The sequence below is a fragment of the Gavialis gangeticus genome, unplaced genomic scaffold (genome assembly GCF_001723915.1).
Source record: "Gavialis gangeticus isolate Ggan-Ray unplaced genomic scaffold, GavGan_comp1, whole genome shotgun sequence".
NCBI lineage: Eukaryota > Metazoa > Chordata > Crocodylia > Gavialidae > Gavialis > Gavialis gangeticus.
In genome coordinates, this window is record NW_017729025.1 from 86452406 (window position 1) to 86473911 (window position 21506).

General features: G+C 43.2%; 1 protein-coding gene across 1 annotated transcript in view; it reads right to left on the minus strand.

Annotated features, from left to right (window-relative positions):
* The window catches only part of TTBK2 (tau tubulin kinase 2), a 220708-nt gene extending 208608 nt beyond the window's left edge, over positions 1-12100 (minus strand). Inside the window, exons 1-2 of the mRNA XM_019519088.1 lie at positions 12011-12100; positions 9381-9540 (exon numbers count right to left, since the gene is read on the minus strand). Coding sequence (XP_019374633.1) covers positions 9381-9449 — 69 coding nt within the window. The 5' untranslated portion in view covers positions 9450-9540; positions 12011-12100. The remainder of the gene's footprint in view (positions 1-9380; positions 9541-12010) is intronic.
* Positions 12101-21506: the final 9406 nt, after the last annotated feature.

The window sequence follows — 21506 nt, forward strand, 5'->3', positions numbered from 1 at the left end:
CACACACACACACACACACACACACACACACACACACACACACACACACACACACACACACACACACCCCCTTCACCAGATCAGGGTGTTCCGGGGAACAGTGGCTGTTCCCCTCCACCCTAGTCTTGTGGGAGGTGGGGGGGGGAAAAGAGTACAGATACTCCTTGAGAGAAATTGACCAAAAACTTGTACTCATGGTTTCTGCTGGAAGAGCAGGGATTCTGCCAGTAGAAACATAACTGTATGTGGCCTAGGTTTGTTTCACCAACTGATTTTGCTGATACAACAATTTCTCTCTCTCACATCTCCAGTTACAGTGATGGGAAGGTCACACTAAGAAATATACCCATGGCATTTTTGCTACTTTTACTCTGCCATGATTTTCTAAATGTCATTTGTTTAAGTCATGCAACTACCCTATTCTGAAAGCAGTCTAAGCATTCTGATGATCTGGTGATCATCCAGCTAGGCACTGACCCAGCATATTAGCCTCTCTAACAATACCTCCTATATGTATTTAATCATCTGATGGAGATTAATCTATCTTTGTAAGTTCCTACCATGAAGAAAGGAAGCTGGAAAAGCATGAAATAAGTTGTGTTCATAATTTCACTTCTCCTTTCTAGGCTACATCTTGTAGCCCTCTCCATCTGTCAAGAGCCAAAAGAAAGTAGTGCATAAAATGTCAAATACAGCATTTCATAGCACCTTTCAGACAGGTTTGTTAAGTCATTTTTTTGCCATCCAAACCAACTGTTTCTTCCACTACAGAAAAATAAAAAAATTACTAAAAGTATCCAGATGGGACATTTAGCAAGTCAAATAAAGTCTTTATCAAATAGTTAAAATTCTTCCTTGCCAAGAGCATAGCAGCTCAGTTAAATGTATAAAAAAAAGTCACCTGGGTACTAACCAGTTTCCCTAACCTTACAAATGCCTTAGGTTTACTGGACAGAAGAGGTTCACTTTTGTAATTAAGGAGAATTTTGCTTAATTAATAGCTGCTTAAAATATGACTTTCAAAGGATTCCCCCGCCCCCCCCAGGGGGAAAAACCCACCAAACCTGAATTCAGACACATTTTTATAGTTAAACCAAAACAACTGATAAGTCAATGGATTTTTTTTATCAAAATGTTTATAACTATTTTTAACACCCATTTGACTTCAATAACCTCTTAACAATTAGGAAAAAAGAAGTCTGTTGAAGGTGTACTGTCACCTTGAAATAAAAGAAAATACTTATAATGATACTGGGCATGTCTACGTGTGCAATTCATAACCTGAACTAGTTCCCCACCTAAAAGCATCCCTAAGTTATAAACAGGAAGATTGCAATAGAAGCTATAGAAAATTAGAGTAAATATGGAAGTCAAACACTGATATGGAAGTCAAATATAGAAAGAGGTGGTGCCACTGATGAGCAAAGAGATGGCCTGTTTCAGACTCTTTAACCCACTTCCATCTCACTCTACCGCTTTTAAATGTTGAGGGCACTGCAGAGCAGCCTTGCATTTTGTGCCTTGCAACTTTAAAACATGCAACATTTGATTATGCCACAACTTCCAAGCATCTCCTATTCAGATACACACACATTTCTAACACACGCCTAGGAGTTTAACAACTGACAGATTTTACCTTCCCCTCCCACTCCTCTACAGCTTGTTTAGCCTGCATCCACACTGCAGAATGATTATGCAAGCAGTTCAACCTTCAAGTAGTGCTTGGACTTTTAGATGACACCCCTGATAAGCCATCTAAGCCCAGGTATAAAGGACCATTGAACTCAAATAAGGGCAGTGAAGGGGAGCAGGGTCAGAAGAGATGCACACATGCAAACACGAAGATGGACAGACTCTCTCAAGAGGACTACTCAAGATCCAAATAAGAACCCAAGTTAACTTTACAGCGAGGGCAAGCTCTGCAATACAGAAAGTCTCATGTGGCTGTGCGCCATGACGACACACAAATGTATACATTTCAACATGCAAATTTAGTCACATCCAAATATACTTATTTACATTCAACCTGTAGGTCCTGGATGGCAAGTGGGGAGAAGAGATTTCTAACCACTGGGAAGCAAACCACAGGCTTGTCCTGGGGAAAGAAGTCAAAAAATTTTGCAGGCTGGAATAGTAACTAGATCATGATATTTCCTTATTGCAAATTAAAAATACACCAAGTAAATCTACAGATCACATTCTACATTGACATACAGTACACAAGGGTAGTCAATAGCTGAGCAATAAGCAGCAAAGTTTTATGCTTGCAATTCAAAGAACACCAGAGCACAAATTTAATGAAAGAAAGAATTTAATGCCATAGAAGTCAATTAAACAGAGCCAAGTTTCTCAAAGCAATGTTAACTCGGCCTTATTTTACGTATTCTAAGATCTAGCCTTTTCTCTGCCCCTGTAGCCAAACCCCGCCCAGGTGAAAGCTTCCATTATTGTGTCCCACACCTTCCTTATCCCCGACTCCCCCACATGCAGATCAACTGCCTTTAAAATCGATACAGAATACAGCCACTAACATTATTCACTATTCTAAGCACACTGCCCTTTGGAACTCTTCCTTTAGCCCCCCCATTTTTTGACTGCAAAGTCCTAAATACTCCCCGTTACCCCAAAACTTTCTGGTCTCGTTTTGAACTCTTTCATCTTCTAACATCATCTTAGATTCAATGTGTGTCCATTTTTCCAACAATCCTTGCCATGTTTTTCTTCCACATCACTTCTTATGCTTTGAATTACTTCCTTAAAACTGATCCAAAAAGGTAAACATCCCTGTGGATTGTACACTTCTGCCATGCCTACAGGAAACTCAAAATATTTAATTTTTGTCAAAGCTTATTAACTTGTCAGAATCAATCTTCACCTGGGCCACTTTATTTGTACGGCATACTTCTTGTCCTTGTCTGCATTAATTTGTCTGGTTTAAGAGATATGCTCTTTGAGACAGAGATATTACTTTTCTTTATGTTTGCATAGGGCACGATACAGCATGGGAGAAAGCAGAATCAAACAAACTGCAGGTTACAAATCTCTATTAACCCAATACTAAGGGCACAGACGAGACATTACAGTTACATACAAATCACGAACAAATAGGCAACACTTGGTACTTTACTATTAAACTGCACAGTAATGTTTTCCATATTTACAAGTTAACTTACTTGTTAATTTTTTATATTTGTAGTATTTGATTCAAAGTCCATTTTTCTACACATTCTAGAGAGAACACCTGCGTCTTACTGTAAATACAGTCAAACGCAGTCAACATCTCTATCCATTAACCAATATGAGTGGGATCAGGTCCTTACAGACCAGCATAAAGTTAACTGAATTCACTGGTGAAATGACAATTCCACCAATATTCATAGGTTAGGCACAATGCCACATTAATCAGCTGGATTGCTATTTGCTTGAGGAAGAATTTCAGGTTTTACAAATTCTTTCCAGTATTACTCAACTGCCATCCTTTCCTTTTGTTTCTTACCTCCTTCTACAAAGTAGGCCCTAGGCCATAAGAACAGATGGGTATTCTTAACCTAACGATAGACCATATTTTTAACTAATAATTAGTTAACAATAGTTTAACAAGACGATACTTTCACAGAATAGTAGTCAGAAACATCAAAACCTATGCAGAGTAGTTCAATGAGGAACTGTTCACAATCAAATGGGAGACCCACATGCTCAATTCACAGTCTGGTCTTTACACTTGTCACAGAGTGTAAAGACAACAAGGATATGTATATGGAAATAAATCTCATACCACCCAGGCATCAAATTATGTGAAGGAACACCTGTGTCCTTGAAAAATATTTTTAAACCATTACCAAATGTGGGTGAGCAGTATCACCTAACTGGAAAGGGAAGTAAAATTTTAAGCACTAACCCTTTTTTAAGGTCTTTCTGTCGGAACTTATCAACCGTAGAAGAGACAAATGAAAGCCAGTCAATTGAAAATCAAAAACCAGAAAGGGTAATAATTCTCAGAGGCTTACATCTTCCAGGTAGGAGAGGAGAGAAAACACTGTTCTCTTTTAGTAGCCATTCCCAGTATTATTCACAATCCTTAAAATCTTTACTCTAGGGCTTCCCAGGTCCACACAAGTTAGGCTTTTCCCCAGCCAGCTCATTCTCTAAAGGCATCTCTCCCTTTCAGACCATCTGTCTGAGAGGTGAAGCAGCTCTTCCTCCCAAGCTCTACCCTGACCTTGGACCTCTTCCATCTGCTGCCTTGCTTAAGGACAGGAAGTTTTATATGCAATTTTCTGTGCAACATGAAACTAGGTGCAAGCACCTGACCTATGATGACAATCACCAGTTCTTAAGGCACAATGATCATAGCAGGAGTGGCAGGCACACACATCTCAAGGCCCTGTGCCCCGTTACAATGTCTTTGATATAGGGGAACGAACAAAAAAATGGCATCTTCTAAATTAATAGACTAGTGTGCATATTCTATGTGTAAGCTGGAGATAGAGGTAGAAAAGAGATGGACAGAAAGGATGTTCTAGTACTGAGGTGTCAAACATGAGCTCCAATAAAACCTGTGTCATACTGCTTCATAGAATTTGGAGACACAGCTAGTGGTGGGCAGGTCCTGCTACAGAATCCAGGCCCCTCAAGTCCCAGGAGATATAGTACTAAGCAGCAGGGGGGGGTATGTGAGGGCTGTGTCCTGCTCATCCTGTCCCCACTTGGCCCACCACCAGTTGTGCCACCTCCATCACAGCAAGCATCCACCTTATCTGAAGCTGCCTGCCCCACACCTACCACCATGATTGCTACAACCCCTCCCACTCTGCCCACTGACAAGCCCAGCAGTTTAGATCCAGACCAGGATGAGTTTGACACTTCTGTTCCAGTAAATGAAACACTAGATTGTGACTAAGAAAATCCAAGTTCAATTCTTAGCTCAGCTACAGACTTCCCATGTGACACTGAGCAAGTCAAATCTTTCTTATGTCTCAGTTGTTGCCTATCTGCAAATTGGAATAATATTTGGCTACATCAGGGCAATCCAAATCACAGCCCACATGCAGCTTGCAGGCCCCCACAGCCACCTTACCCATACAGCAGAGGGCAGGATCCCAGAGGCTCAACCCCACAGCATATGGATGGCACTCTGTATGACCCCCTGGCCACAGGGAAGTTGAACTGCCCTGGGCTACAGCACCAGGATGGATGAAGAGGATACTTTTTATTGGTTGAGAGAAATGTTCAGTTGCTACAATGGTAAGAACCACGTAAGTATCTAGAGAGGATACATTTTGAACAAAAATTAAGATTTTCTATAATTTTTATTCTAGAGTAAACTTGGAGCAGTGTCCCTGATGAATTGAACAGGATTTTTAAGTAAATTCAAGCTACACTATGTTACTGGTGATCATGTGTGAAAAGAAATAAATGCAGCCTGACCTTCGCATCTACTTTGCATTCTGGAGGATGGGCAATTAGATATGATATCACTGAGATGCATCATAGGACCCATCAACATCAGCTTTACAGTCATTTTTTCAAATATAAGCATGCCTCATAATATTCTCTACTGCTCTAACTGGTTAAAAATAAATTTTAAATTAAAATCAAAAGCTTAAAAAAAAAAAATCTGGTGATTTCCTGCAATTCCAAACAAGTACTCCACGTTTGTACAAAGACAATGACATCAGTTGCAAACATTCTGGAAAAAACCCCACTTTCACTGCAATTCTTTACATGACTCCCAGATATATAAGGCATCAGATATACCAAGGTAATTTTCTACCTATTCACACAAATGGGTTTTCTGATGTTGCAGAATAATAGATGCACAAGTTCTGGCAAATTTTTCAAATGGAAAAAATTAGTGAACCATGGATAACTCCCCACCAAAAAAAGGGAAAGAAAGAAATGAAAAATCCCAAAATGTGATGACTTGTATTCATATTGATCTGTAACTATAAGCCACCGCATTACAAAAAACAGGAGCGTGTTAAATGAAACCTACTGATGACAAGGTTGAAAGGGTGATCAGGATGTCATACAGGATAAACTAGATGAACATGAAAACTAAGGTTATAGAAATGATGAAATGCAGTAGTAAAAAGTTCAAGGTCACGTACATAAGGACTAAAACAATTATACAACTATACTAAAACAACTAACACTAATTTCTGCTGTAAGCTGTGAGCTCGCCATTTGGAACTGACTGAGGAGAATGACCCACACTTGTTAGTCAATCATAAAATGATTATAAGCCACCATTATGTTAAGACTGTGAAAAAAACGAAGTGTGAACCTGGCATGTCCCAGAAGAGACACTTCTAGTTAAGATGGGGAACTATTAAGGTCATTGTACAAAGCACTGTTGATACTTCTGATCACAAGAGATTAATTCAACCTGAACCAGCTCAGACAAGTCATGATCAGGAAAAATGAGAGCCTATCTTATGAGAAAATTAAAAAAAGGTTGTGGTTTATTTAGCCTAGTAAAATGAAAGTTGATGGGGGATATAAATTGCACTATACTAGAAGTCTCAAAGATATAGCCTGTGGGCTGGATTTGGTTCATGGAGTCCCATCATCTAGCCCCCAGAGCTGGCCCTGGGAGTGAGATGATCCACATGCACCTGCCCAGCCTCATGGTCAGGGCCTGGAACATGTACCTACCAGACATCCCCCATTCCCGCTGCTCTGGGATCTATGTCACACCCTGCCAGTCCAGGACATGTGCTGCATGTAGCACAGATTCTGGAATGGGTGTTATGTGGCAGTCTGGTGGGGGCAGCTGCCACGTGTTACAAATGGTGCCCACTCCAGCCAGTCTAGCACCTATACTACGTGTGGCACCCACCTTGGCCAGACTACAAAACAGCACTTGTTTTGGCTGATCTGGGATTTGTGCCACATGCAGCACCCAATCCAGGACCTGTGCTACACACAACGCCTGCAGCACCACATGTAGCATGGAGCCCAGAGCAGCCGGATCAGGTGCTGTAACTGGCATGTGGGGGGTGGAGTCTTGGAGCCCAATCCCACTTGCAAACTGGCCCCCTTGGCATTCCTCTGGCTCAAGGGTCCAGGAGAGTTTGACACCCCTGTGCTACACAAACACTTTCTGGAGGCAGGTTAACACCCAAGAGGTAAAAAAAGACATTTAAGCTAAAGGCCAGTATTGGCACAAGAACAAATGGCTATAAACTAGTAATGAATAAAATTTAGGGGAAAAAAATAAATCAGAAGGCTTCTAGCAAATGAGGGTCCGGAATGTCTACCTGAAGGGGTAGGGGCAAAACAGCTAAACAGTTTTAAGATGAAGTTTTATCAGTTTCATACAACGGATTATACGACATGTCAGCTCATTGATCCCAGGAAATCCTTCTAAATCCACATTCCTAACTGGAGCTCATTCAGGAATAACATCTCGATCCAGACCACAATCTCATCCTTAGGGCATCAAGGGTTTTTGAAACCGAGTTAAAAAAAAACAAACAACAAAAACTCCTCTTTTTTAAACTGACATAAAAATACCCCACCTTTATTTCATGTAAGACTGAGCTTTTTAAAACAGAATCACATAGGTTAGTAGAGATTAGGGGTTTGTGATAGTGCACCACTGTGGCAGAGCACAGGTTGTGCCTGCCACTTTAAGGGGTTTGAGCAGGAAGTAAGCAACCTGCAGATGGGAGTAGGCCCAATCAGGCAGGCACATGTTAGACAGGAGGCTGCCTGATTGGTGGAGAGGCTGGGAATCTGAGTATAAGGCTAGGCCCCAAGAGCAGAGTTGGCAGTTGCTGCAGGGTAGCCAAAGGAACAACATCACCCAGCTGGAGATCTGCTGCTCCCAGAACAGCTTGGAGATTCAGGGTAGGATCTATGGGGATGGAGGAGGTTCCTGGTCCTGGGGCATGACCTAAAACTACCCTGCTGGGGCAGATGGTGCAATGGGGCTTCTAAGGGTAGGGTAGTCTCCAGGAAATGCCACATCTGTGCCTCCCCAGTGAAGGGCGAGTATGGGCACCAGAAAGCCTCAGCTTCCACTGCCTCCCATGGAAGGGAAAGGCTAGGGAAGCACGTCCCAACAGAAAAAATACAGGGCCCAGGCCCACTGAGTGAGGCCTGAGGCCCTGAGGCCCAAGGGGCATTAGGCACAGAAGCTCTAGTGTGGGGATGTGGAAAGATTGAAGCCCCAGTGTGGGCACCAGGGCCCAGATGGCCTTGGACATCCTCAGACCTAAGTCTAGGCTGACTGTGGCCCAGCTAAGGGGCCGGGGGAGTTTGTGGATAGGGATGCTGTCGCAGACCACTTGGGTGCCCTGCGCTTAAAAGCAGAAATGGCTCAGGAGAGGCCCCTCGTGGTTAGAAGGGGGAGGCTCAACTGCCAGTCACCAGGGCAGCACAGGTGCTGGTTGCTAGGGGAACCAAGGCAATCAGCTGACAGGAAGGGGCAGGGCTTGGCCCCTTCTTAAACCTAAGCATGAGGCCAGGAGAGTAGCTCCCCTCTGGCAGCCAAGGAGAGAGGAGCTCAGCCAGTGCAGAGAGAAAGGAGAAGATAGCCACAACCAGGGGATGCTCATGCAGTCTATGAGTTGGAGAATTTTCCCGGTAGGGATAGAATGTTGTTTTGACCAGATGGTGTAGTTTTATGTTATAGACTAGGGGCTTTATGTTTTGTGTTCACTGTTTTAACCGGAGGACTGGGTGAGGCTATTAGGGGTTGGAGGAGGCCTCATAGGAGCTCCACAGTAGCATGGGGACCCTGGTGCCATAGAGGGTGCAGCGTTTGGGGGTGCATTGACCCCAGCCCCAGAGCGAGAGGGGGCATTGGGAAGCCCTGGAGTGAGAGGGGGCCAAGGCATAGGGAAAACCGTGTCAAGTACCATCTGTGAGGCTTGGGCTGTGGTGTAGGGGAGGAAAAGGAGCCGCAAATATATGCCCAGTGCCAGGGGCACTGAAGTGGGCAACCTCCCGCTAATTACATCACTCAATCATTTAAGATGAAGGCGTGGCAGGCGGTTAGCCCAAGACAAGAAGGCAGAGCCAGCAACAGAGAAGCTCCAGCGGAGATGCTCCTGTCACAAATGCCATCTGCAAGGCATGGGATACAGTAGAAAGGGAGATTAGGAGCCATGTATTAGCCCTTGACATCAGGGCAATTAAATGAGCAGCCTCCCACCTGGGAACAACTTAAGTTACATCAAAAGGTGTGGCAGGTGAGCATACTGCCCTAGAAAAGTGGATGGGTCAACATTCAGGACCAGCCCAGGGACAGCCCACTTGTTACAACCATAAGCACTAGAAAAGAAGAATGGGATAAGGGATGATGCATGCAAATGTTGATAATCAAGCAAGTTACATTAAAAAAAAGATGGGGGGGAAATCAAGACACTCACCACTTTCCATCTTTCTTTGACTAAAGTTCCCACACTGAGGATGTCTGGCTGCTCCCCTCCTCCACTCATTGCAACCTCTTGATGCGATGTACTTGCTATGCAGAGTCTACGTCAGTACAGATCAACTAGTTCCCAGAGGTGGCTTCCATTTAACCTGAGGCTAAAGAAACAGAGATCAGCACAGAGGAGTTCATTAAATGTAGTTACAGCTGCACAATTAAACTCGCAAATAAAACCTCAGGATGTCAATATTTTAAAGCGCTAATGCCTGTTGCTATTTCAGGCATTTTAAATTCTACAGTGTGGTGTGTGTCAGTAGTCTTATTTATTATTATACATACATAAAATTGTAGTTTATATGCATTACAATTTTGCATTATACTAATCTGCACAATTAGTTAGAAGAATGAAAAATTTTAAGTATGGGCAATACAGCAGTTCAATGAAGGAGTGGCCAACCCGTGGCATGTATGTGCCACAAGTGGCATGGGCAGCCTTTCTATGTGGCACATGGTTAATCAGAGGGACAGGCAGCATAGCAGCAAATATGCCAGGAAGCAAAAAACAGAGCAACGGATCAGGCAAGGGAAAGCAATCAGAGTGACACTTAAGTAGGATGCAGGGCTAAGTTGTGCCATGTCTGCCTGAAAGGTTGGCCTCCACTGGTTTACTACATGGACAACAGCAAAAGAAGTCTTGCCACCTATGTATAATATCTACACAGTACATGAAAATGCTATAAACAAACAAGCCAGTAAATACCTAATAATCGCGAACAGGCAAGATCTAGGTTTATATTGCTCATTCAAAAAAGGATTTAAAAAACAGTTTCTTAGATTCTGAGGGTAGCACTGACACCAGGAGAAGGTTCTCTTTAGCTTTTCTATCCAATTAGCAACCAGTTTAATGGAGATCTTACTCTTCCATTACTAAATAGGTCCAACCGTGCCAAGTTTGGGCATTCTGGCCCAATGTAACATAAATGCAGATGACTGACAAATCAGCTGACGGTTAGGTCCATCTTTCAATTTATTATCCTACCTCTGAATCTATGTAAAGCTATTTTTGCCACCAACTGCATGTGCCTCCCATGAATCTCTACCTAATCTGAAAATGTTTAAGTCATCTGAAGCTGTGAGCCCTAAACTCCTTTGGGGAAAAAAACAAACAAAAAAACCAAACCACAGGGCACAATTTGGCCAGTCAATTATTGATATAGGTAAAAGAGAAAATAAGTGTTCTAAAACCTTGACTTAACTCCAGCCCTCTTGGTTGCAAAGAAAGTCTTCCAAATAAAAAAACCTAAATATAATCAATGCCATATTGCATCTTCTTGCCTTAAGCTCATGCATGCCAAGAATCCTATCACCATTTACAGCTTCCCAGGTGCAAAAAGCTCCAACTGTCTCCTATTTTGCTGCCAAAACCCAGCTTCCCTTCTGGCAATTTCTGTATTACAGCTATGTTGTCATTACAAGAGCCTGCAGCAGTTTCACAGTTTGAGGACAAAGTTAAATATATTGAATCTAGTATCAAAATAATGCTCATTTATGAATGTAAACTTGGATATACAATATAATTTCCAGTTTGCAAAAGAGTTTGGAATGTTGCATTAGTCAAATCCTTGTAGGTGATTCCATATTTACTGAAATCCAAGAAGATTACAAATTTAAGAACGCCTCCTCCCCCAACAATAATTTGATTCTATACACAGAAAATTTAGGAGCTTGTTGTTATAATTTTCTATATTTAAAGTTCATGTTTAGAGCCATATTGGAGGATGGTCTTAATTCATTCCCCTCCACTGCAGCAGAGAAAGCAGTGGCCGGGATGCATGTTGGGGTGGCAGGCAATGGGAGCGTCAACTGGCCTGACTCCTGCTCCCTGCCCCTAACACACCTGTCCCTTGCACTTGCCCACTCATAGTGCCTGTTGCCCCCTGGTGTTTGGTCCCTGCCCTTCCCCTGCCACTTCCCCTCACCTTGCCCCTTATCTCTTCTGCCACCGCAACGACACTTTCCCCACTACCCTGCCTCCCTTCCAATTACCCTTAGTTATGGCTCCAGCCCTGCACCAGCTCATGGCACAGAGTACATGGTGGCTCCAACTAGCCAGTCAGCAGTGGCTGCAGCAGCTGCAGTTCTGGCCCTGAGACTGGGTCAGACCTGGAGCAGGAACCAAGGCTGCAGCTGCCGCCACTGGTGCGGCCTTGTTAGAAGTGGGCTGGAGCCACCATTTGATCTGTGCCCAGAAAGCCAGAATTGCAACTGAAGGTAAGCAGCAGTGTGGGGGAGAGAAAGGAGGCAGAAGAAGTGACAGGGAACTTGAGTGGGAACAGAGGTTGCACAGGGCAGGTGAAGGGGCAGTGGCTGCAGCTCTGACCCTGAGCCCAGGTTGGGGTTAGGGTTAGGGCCAGGGCTGGAGCTGCAGCACATGCCTGCTCCACTACCAGCCATGTACTCAATTCCAAGGTGAGGAGCTTCTTCCCCACCTCCACCCCTCTGCATCATGTTGAATGAGGGGAAAAAAACCTCATCTTGGATTGGGGTAAATAAGGATACATTTTGTCTACCATACTGCTATTAATTGTCTATAAATATAAAAATTACAAAAATGTACATGTGCTTTACCTGAAATTTTCCTTTCTGGAAAAAATAAGGTCTACAGATACATGATGCTGGGTCTTTGCTCTCTGCAGCCTAGAAGGCAAATCAAAAAACTTTGTCAACTCAAAATAGAAGGTGTATTCCTCCACTTCTGAGAAACTACCATCTAAGGTATTTCCATGGTTTAGGAAATCTTTAACTGCTCTGTATCGCTGAGAAAAGATGAATCATCAAGACAAAACAGAACAAGCATCCTGAAGCAAGAGATTGAATAAACAACAAATTGCAAGTGCCAATTACTTATCTGTTATCTTAATTAAACAACCCATTCTTTGATAGGTTGGACATCTGGAATGCATCACTCCAAAAAAGGCAATTTTCCAGAAAGGTGCAGCTAAATTTTCTTATTCTTATCAATAACACCAGGCTTTTCACCATATGCCCACTCAGATTGGGAGCTATATACATGTATGTGCAGATAGTAAAAAGCATCATTTCACAATAGTCACTGTAATACTACAGCAAGAGCACCTATTGACTGAAAATTCCCTCAGATGATGACTGTCTCATCTATACCATCTGAAGGAGGAAGAAAGAAATGACTGTGTGGGTGCCTTGCCATTTTCTTTCTACAGTCTTTCTGGTCTACAAAGCATCCACAGGAGTGATGGAACGAACTCTTGCTACTGAAGATGTAATTGCAAGTGGGACGCAAACAGATCTCTTGTTGAAACCAAATTCCTTTACTATGGAATAAAAACACCTTTGGGTGTACTGTTGTTTCTCTGCACGGTCTCTAGTTATGCCTGCTACACCTAATAGGCATAACCTTCACTTTCCCTTGGGTGTGAACAGAGCAAGCTGACACCAGATTTTCCTTCACCCAGGTCAGCAACAAGTAAAAATCCTCCCTGTCACTGTTGTTCCCTTTTGTCTTTTAACATCTGACATGGTTTGATGTGGTGTCTGTCAAAATCAGCACGAGAGGGAATAGAGCCTTTGTCCCTAGCTCTTGTTAGTTTACACTGCAATTGCTTTCATTTGGACAAGTTTCTAGGGACAGTCCTTTATACCATGCAAGTGCCCAAGACTTATATCTATGACAATATCTGACCAGGCGGCTTTGTCTATTAGAAAGCCTGGTTTGAATCTACTCTGACTCAGATTTGAAAGTGTTCCTGCAGTGAAAGTCTTCTGCTGGCAAGCAGATAATACAAATGAAAAAAAGTAAGAAGCTCTGTAGGAGTCTAACGCAAGCACATCCCACAAAGAATATCCACACAGAACACTGATCTTAGAAGAGAAAAAAAAACAGATGAATGGATACTTCCCTTGAGAAGCTATTTTGATAAGCCTTCTCAGCTTCTCCAGTATTTCCTGCAATAAGAAACTCTGTAGGAAGACAGCATCTGTTTCCACTCCAAGATGAGGGAGCCAGTGAGACAGCATTGACAGTCAAAATAACTGTGGCAGTAGCTGTGAGTAAGTTTGAATGAGGAGGAAGTGGTAGATGTGGATTCCCTCCTGTTTGACTGGATCTGTTGGAGGGCTGCTATTAACACTACCTACATTTTCAAAGGCTTCTGTGATACTAGAGACAAGCCAAATGATGAGGACTTGTTCCTGCGGAATTCACTTCTGAGAATGAAGTACAGGAAACATCCATAAAACTATCAAATCAGGATCCAGAACTAAGTAGCCTCCAACTCTACCAATATCGTATACCCCTTTCATTGCTAGCAGCTAGTGTGGATTTTACGATCTCTATTGCAAATTTTGATTTCTTCACAGGTCTGTTGAGATACTACAGTTTGCTTTTTTTTTTTTTTTTAAACAAATTGAGAAAAACTTGCAACATTGTTTGCCCATGTCAGCACTGATTACGGAAGTGTGCAGGGGCACTTGGGATAAAACATGACAATTCCAATTTATTTATTCTTTTGGCTTTACACAATATTTATGCATGAAAAATAAGTTGAGATGATGCCTTTCTGGACTTGTCTGCAAAGAACCTGCTGATAGAAAAGACCACTCACAAAATAATCTCTCGCAGTTAGAAATCCCAAGTTCATGATCACCATGAAAACAGGCACATTTATTTCTGCTGGTGATATCAGGAAAACGTACACTGAGGAAACTTTTAGCCTTCTATATGAAGTCCAGGAAGGTGAATATGAAATAGAAAGAAATGAAGAAGCTTGTTACTGCTTGCCAGATCTTCTGTATCTAGCCTGCTGTAAATCATATCATTCCCTAAACATCTGCTGGAGTTAAAACATGCAGAAGGTGGCAAGGCATGGTGACCTCCACAGAAGCTGTAAGCAAAAGTGAGGACATCAGCACATGGGGACTCACTGTAGCAGCTAAGGACAGTAATCCCACACTTTTTCAAGTTTTTGGGTATGGCAACATATCCCCTTATTACACACCAAGGTGCCAGAGGGGGAAATAGAGTTAGCTCATCTACAGCAACTGAAGACCTAAATCATAGCTTTAAAGTGCTCAGAAGGCTAATGACAACTTTTCATAGTTTCATAGTTAGTAGGGTCGGAAAGGACCTGAGCAGATCATCAAGTCCGACCCCCTGCCATGGCAGAAAAGAGTACTGGGGTCAAATGACCGCAGCAAGGCGATTGTCTAGCCTTGTCTTAAAGACCCCCAGGGTAGGAGCCAGCACCACTTCGCTTGTTCATCAGAACCTGGGCACAGCTCAAGTGCCACCACCAACTGCAAAGCCAAGAGTGCTTCCCCTCCCACCTGCCACCCACAATAGCAAGAGATGAGGTCTGAGCCCCAATATCCTCAAAGTTTTTTAATTTTAATATTTGAGTTTCCAGTTCTAATTAGAAGCATTTATCTTCTCCTCTTAAGCAAGAAGGATTTTCCTTTGTTTAGGAGTTGGGGTACATACAAACTTAGAAGAAACAGCCCAGGTATGTTATTTCTGCATGAATTTTCCATTGCTGCATTAGAGAGGGTGATCAGGAAAAAACTCAAGAAATCATGTCTACCCATCCTGCATCTATGAAGGTGAGCTAAGGAAACTTGTACTGCTGCACTTTGTGAATTTATATGATCAAAAGGCAAAATTTGCTTTGCACTTATACTTTGCAATGAGGAGGAGGAGTATCAGGAGCTCTGTCTCTTTCCTTTCAGCTTTCCTCTGTCGGGACATCTAGAAGTTTGTGAACATCAGCAAGATTATTTTATTAATGTCCTCTTTGATCATCCTCTTCAGACCAAGAAGAAGAGGAACTTCACAGGTCCGTCCCTTTCCCCCCAAACCACCCCAGGCTTAAAAAAGTACATTCAGTCTCAAAGTTTATGCTTGCCAAGGTCCAGAAGGAGCTTTCCAAGGTCCTAAACTCTATTCAAAAGATTTCTGGGCCTGCACTGAACTCATCCCAGAAGCACATGCTCCAACACTAGAAGTTTAAAGGGAATCACTGACTTGTTTCCAGATACCACAGCTGAGCTGACATTACTAGCAGAAAGTAATCCTGAGCCACAGAAAAACCAGGCAGTAAGAAGAGAGGATTCAGGCTTTGTTTTTAAATGTCTGCATTCCTAATTGTAGCTTCCTGCCCCTACAACAGTAGGGAGGGAGGGGTTGGGCAGCTGCTCCGCAGTCAAAAGTTGCACCTGACCTTTTTGTGCTTCCTGCTTCACCTATTGCACCTCTGATTTTGAATGCTAGCAGACTGTGGTTCTGACTCCTGGCATTCTCCTGACTCCAGCTTTGGCTCCTGATTCCACTTCTGACTTCTGGCATCTCCAGACCCCCAGCTCCCTGGGAACCTGGCTCTGACTCTGCCTGTATGTCAGGTGACCATCCCCAACTGCTCATGCCCCAGTTACTAATACAGAAGTCAGCTGTATTTTTTTCACACCATTTATTATAATGTACCTTTCATTAGAGCCTCTTCAAAGAAACCCTTAATTTGCTCATTTACATTAAGCATTCACTCTTGGCATAAGAATAGCAGGCTTGTTCTGCAAGTACCTAAAACCAGTGTTACAATAAATACTTTTTGCAGAATTCTTTGAAAATATACAGCACAGGAGAAGGACTAAGTGTTATACAAGCATGGTTTGAACACACCCCTAGCACTGCTGACTGAAAGCATTTTCATGCAGCCACACCCCCCCAACTCTGTGCCACTGCCCAGTCGCACAAAACTCTGGCTGATCTGCAGTACCAGGCATGTGCAGCAGTGCAAAGCCAATGGTATGCACTTCCAGAAGCTCACCAGACTATCAGTGGGCTGGATTCAGCCCACAGGCCATCATTTGACACCCCTGCATTAGGCAATTGAGGTTTTTGATGGTAACACAGTACTGCAACAACGGCATGATTTGGAAGCTGGGACCTCGTAACTGAAATAATACCTTTGTAACCTTTACACAGGTTGTCTACTGGAGATAAAAGTTAGGACGCTGCATCCGTTATCAACAAGCCTACTAACTTTAAATGCCAAATAATGGCAAATCAATCTTCTGACACTCCAAAGTATTATCCATACTAATTCTACTATTAATAATTTGCATTGCATGATTAGTCAGTTGTCCAAGTAGGAGAATATGGACACCTCCAGTTTACGCAGGGAGGATGCAACTATGGCTAGGCATGAAAGACAAATCAATCAGCTAGGGTGGCATTTTTTTTCCATAGCTCCACATGACCTTTGACAACGAGGACCTACTGGTTCAACGTACAAAGCTGCAGCTGTCAACTGGTTGCCAGACCAAAGCAGTAGCTGCTTCTTGTAGGTCTGTAACACAGTAACTTTGGAGTGGCACAAACAATTAAACCCAAAATTCCAGGCAATATGCCAAGAATCAATGGACATAATTATATTGATCTTGGTGGAAATTTGAGAATTGGAAGAGTGAACCTAGGGGTAAAAGAAACCTCCAACATCTAGCTAGCAGGCCCAAAAGTGCTGTACCTATGCCAACTAGTACTGCAGAATAGAGCTATTTTACATCTAGCTTGGGAGCCCACGTGTGCAAAACTACCTTTGATATCTTTGCCTTGGATCATGGAGAAATGCCCCAGGACTAGACTCTTAAAAAATCTTAAGCCTTTGCTAAAGCAACTGTACACTGCCAGTTATGCAAGGCGTATATACATCATACAGAATCACAAAGGGAAAGCAGAAAAAATGATTCTAGAGCGTATTTATATTCATTTTTTCTACAAGCTTCATTCTGACAGGCTCTGATTGATTGAGCCACTGCTGTAGGAGGATCCCCTCTTTATATGCATTCTAATTGCAGTCAGGGAGGGTAAACACATCCTGTGCCTAGATACTGCAATATGCGATTAAATACAGAATACACAACTGAAGAAACATGGTATACCAAAACCTGATCAAAAACTAACATGTTCAAAATCATTCAAACACTACATCTCTGTTCTGATACTGTGCGCGCTCAAACACGACTTAATTATTTATTTCCCCAAAAGTCCTTTATTGGCAGGGTGTAAGAAGCCAGACAGAGCCTCCATTACAGGGTTATGAATCATAAAGCAAGGATGACAAGATAACTGCTAGAGGGAGATCATTAACAATGCATACTGTCAGGATTTTGAAAGACTTTTTTCTAATCCTATCAAGATTTTTGTACTAGGTGTAAAACACTAATCTTGACAATATTCTCTGCCAGCACCAGGCAGTGTACCTGCCTAATGGTAAAGTTCAACATTCCCAAACCTACTTAATCTATTTAATGAAAGACAACAAGCAATAATCTTAACCTCTCAGTAAGAAAGCTGTTAAAAACAATGGCATGTTCAGGTTTTGTTTTTTGGGTTTGTTTTTTTTTAAATCAATTGTCTTTGGGCTCTGACACGTTAGAATCACCTCTTTGATGCAAAAGTGTAACAAAGGAAAATACAGGCTAGGAATAGAACACAAGGCTTAGGTTTGAGTGACAATCATTTTATCAAAAGATGACCTGCTGGGCAACAACATAAGCTTTTCTTATCCCTCACTATAGTCTCCATCCACATTAATTTTATCAAATGACTTTCATACCATTTATTTATATGTCACTGTCTAAGAAGCTTACTGCTCCCACCAGCAGTCTAGGGTATAGGTGAAGGTTTATAAGGCCTAAAAAAAAAACTCAGAACTGCTTTGATAATTGTTACAGCATGGCATGGTAGCCGGGCAAGAAACAAAAGAAAAAAGAGAAAGTATTTATTGTACAGAAATGCTGTAAGCAGATAATGGTAGTTCCAACATAAGATTCATTAAAATTATGTATATGTGGCAGGGCCATGAAAATACTTTAACTATGTTTTGAGATATCTAATATCCATACTTTTAACAGCTGAAGCATGTCATCCTGCAAGCTTGCTTGCCCATGTGGTTAATTCTTCATTTGCAGTTACAACCGGAAAAAAAAAGAACATAGTGAAAAAACTGAGAAGTACTTCCTCAAAATATATTGCTGAGTTCTGAAGACAGAGATTCACAGTCATTGGTCCACATATGATCTTAAGTATATGTATCCAATAATATACCCGATCAAAAGCCCAACATGGCTGCTCACATAATTATTAAAATAAGCATAAATATTAGAAAATATGTTGAAGATTTTTAAGTGTAAGCATTCTGGAAACTAAGGCTGCATCTTACTGGTTGAGTTGACCCAAATTTTCTTTGAAAAACTTTTTCTTTTGATTTACATCTGCTTGTTGAATGAATTGCTCTTCAGATGTAAAGCATTCTAGGAAAGTCAGTTTTGAAAGGCAAAGTCTCGTGTCAGGAAAATTCCATAACTTAGTGCCTGTGGCATTCATGTCAGGTTTCTGTAGCTTAGTAGGCTTAAGAGCCATGAGAAAACTTAAAGAAAACTATTTTAAGGTAAAATATCCTTCTAAAATAGAATTCAGATAACTACACAAGAGAGGAAGAGTTCAAGATAGACTTCTTAAACTAAAAAGGTATTGCAGCAGAGCGTGATTCATTAATTGAAGGATTGACAGAACTCCACATTATTTAAATGACAAGCCTAGTAGTCAAGTGGCAAGCCATACGGGATGAACATGCTTCGACCTCTAGAGCAAGCAAGTCAGTAGCCAAGAATATGCTGAAATTAAAGTGCTCAACATTTTAAAACCACCAGCAATAAATAGCATGCTACATGCAATTATCTTATGCATTACTGTTCTAACAAAAAATGCACTACCAGAAATGTTCTTTAATAACCAACTTAACTGCTATGCTACAAGTGTCCATTTCTGACTCAATAACAAGGTCCCTGCCCGGCTGGAGCTTTGCAACAGATACAAACTTCTTCCAGCCCCAGCAGAGCCTGCAAAGCTGCCAGCTCCTGCAGGCAACACGGGCTCTACTGTAACTACTGCCCCCACTCTTCCCAAGACAAAAACGCAGAGTGTTTGTCGTTGGAGACTACATCCTGAGGGGGGACCAAGGGGGAAATCTGCCATCCCGACCCCTTAGCTTGGGAAATTTGCTGCTTCCCGGGAGCCCGCATCTGAGACATTGCGGAGAAGATCCCTGAGCCCACTGACCACTATCCTATGCTCCTTATCCATGTGGGCACAAATGACACAGCTTGGAGCGCTCCCAGCCGGGTCATGAAACACTAAAGGGATTTGAGAGTGGGGCTAAAGGGTTTGGGGGTGCAGGTGGCGTTTTCTTTGATCCTCCCAGTCTCAGCCTACAGGATGAGGAGGAGAGGAGGATTGAGGTAGTGAACTAAAGACTGCGGCGCTGGGTGTCATCGGGAAGGCTTTGGCTTCCGTGACCACAGTCCGCTCTTTGGCGAGAGAGGCAGTGAGCTACTGGGAAGGGATGGCCTCCACCTCTCTCCACTGGGGAGGAGGCTCTTCTCAGCCAGACTGCCTGACCTGCTCCACCGCGCTTTAAACTGAGCCTGCTGGGGGACGGGGGGACTACTGCCACAGCTGGCTGGCTGAGCAGCCCTTGCAAAGTCAGCAGGCCAAGGCACTTAAGGGAGCCCACCCCTGTACCAGCCCTGGAGTGAGCTGTGGGCAAGGCAAGGGTCCCCAAAGGGACACTTGCCTGCCTGTACACAAATGCCAGGAGCTTGGGGAATAAACAGGAGGAACTTGTCCTCCTGCTTAACACAAACAACTACGATGTCATAAGGATAACAGAGACCTGATGGGACTCCACCCATGACTGGACCATGGGTATACATGGCTATACCCTGTACAGGAGGGATCGAATGGACAAAAGGGGTGGGGGTGTAGCTCTCTATGTCAAGGAAAGCTACGTCCCTGCAAGCCGACATTGGTGCCCAGGGTGGACGACTAGAGACCCTCTGGGTTAAAATCCGTGAGGAATACAGCATAGGGGACACAATGGTGGGAGTCTACTACAGACCTCCTACTTAGGATCAAGAGTTTGACCAGGAGTTCACCAGGGAATTGGCTGAGGCTGCATGGGAGACTTCAACTACCCAGACATCTCGGGGGAAGAGAGCTTGGCCAAATCTGAGCGGTCGCCAAACTTTCTCTCGTGCGTGGATGACCTCTATCTGACTCAACAAGTCTACGGGCAGACAAGAGGTAAAGCACTGCTCGACCTGGTACTGGTAATGGGGGACGACCTAATCAGCGACCTAATGATTGAAGGGAAGCTGCGTGACAGTGACCACAAGCTGATCACCTTCACCATCCGCCATAAAGCTGGCAAATCAGTCAGCAATACAGAAGACCTCGACTTCAGGAAAGCTGTCTTTGACAAGCTCAGGAGGCTTGTCAGGGAGGCCCTAAAAGGCCACAACCCAAAAGGGGAGGGGAGCTCAGGACGAGTGGTTGTGCCTCAAAAGAGTGATCCTGGATGCACAAGCAAAGTCTATCCCATCTCAGAGGAAAGGCAGCAAAAGGACACAGCAGCCCCTTTGGCTCTCCAGGGAGCTAGCGGACCTCCTGCGTCTAAAAAAAAAAAAAAGACCTACAAAGAATGGAGGACTGGATCCACCTCCAAGGAAAAATACTCTGCACTGGTCTGGATCTGCAGGAAGAGAACCAGAAAAGCCAAGGCTGCAATGAAACCAATTAGCTTCAAGCATCAAGGACAATAAAAAGTCCTATTTTAGATATGTGGGGAGCCAGAGGAAAAGCAAGGGCAACACTGGACCCCTGCTAAACCAGATGCAACAACTGACAACCAACACCCAGGAAATAGCCAACTTGCTAAATGGGTACTTTGCATTGGTCTTTCACCAGTCCCATGGGACACCGCTGCCCATTATAGGACAGGGAGTCCCAGGTGAGGGAGATTCCTTACCCGCCCCCCCCCGCTAATGCTCACCTCGTAAAAAAACACCTTGAGAGGCTGGACACCTTCAAGCCAGCTGGCCCTGACAGTTTACACCCCAGGGTACTCAAGGAGCTGGCTAACATCATAGCTCAGCCCCTGGCACAGATCTTCAAGAATGGGCACTTCACCAGAGTGCCAGGAGAAGATTGGAGGAAGGCCAATGTGGTGTCCATCTTCAAGAAAGGGAGGAATGT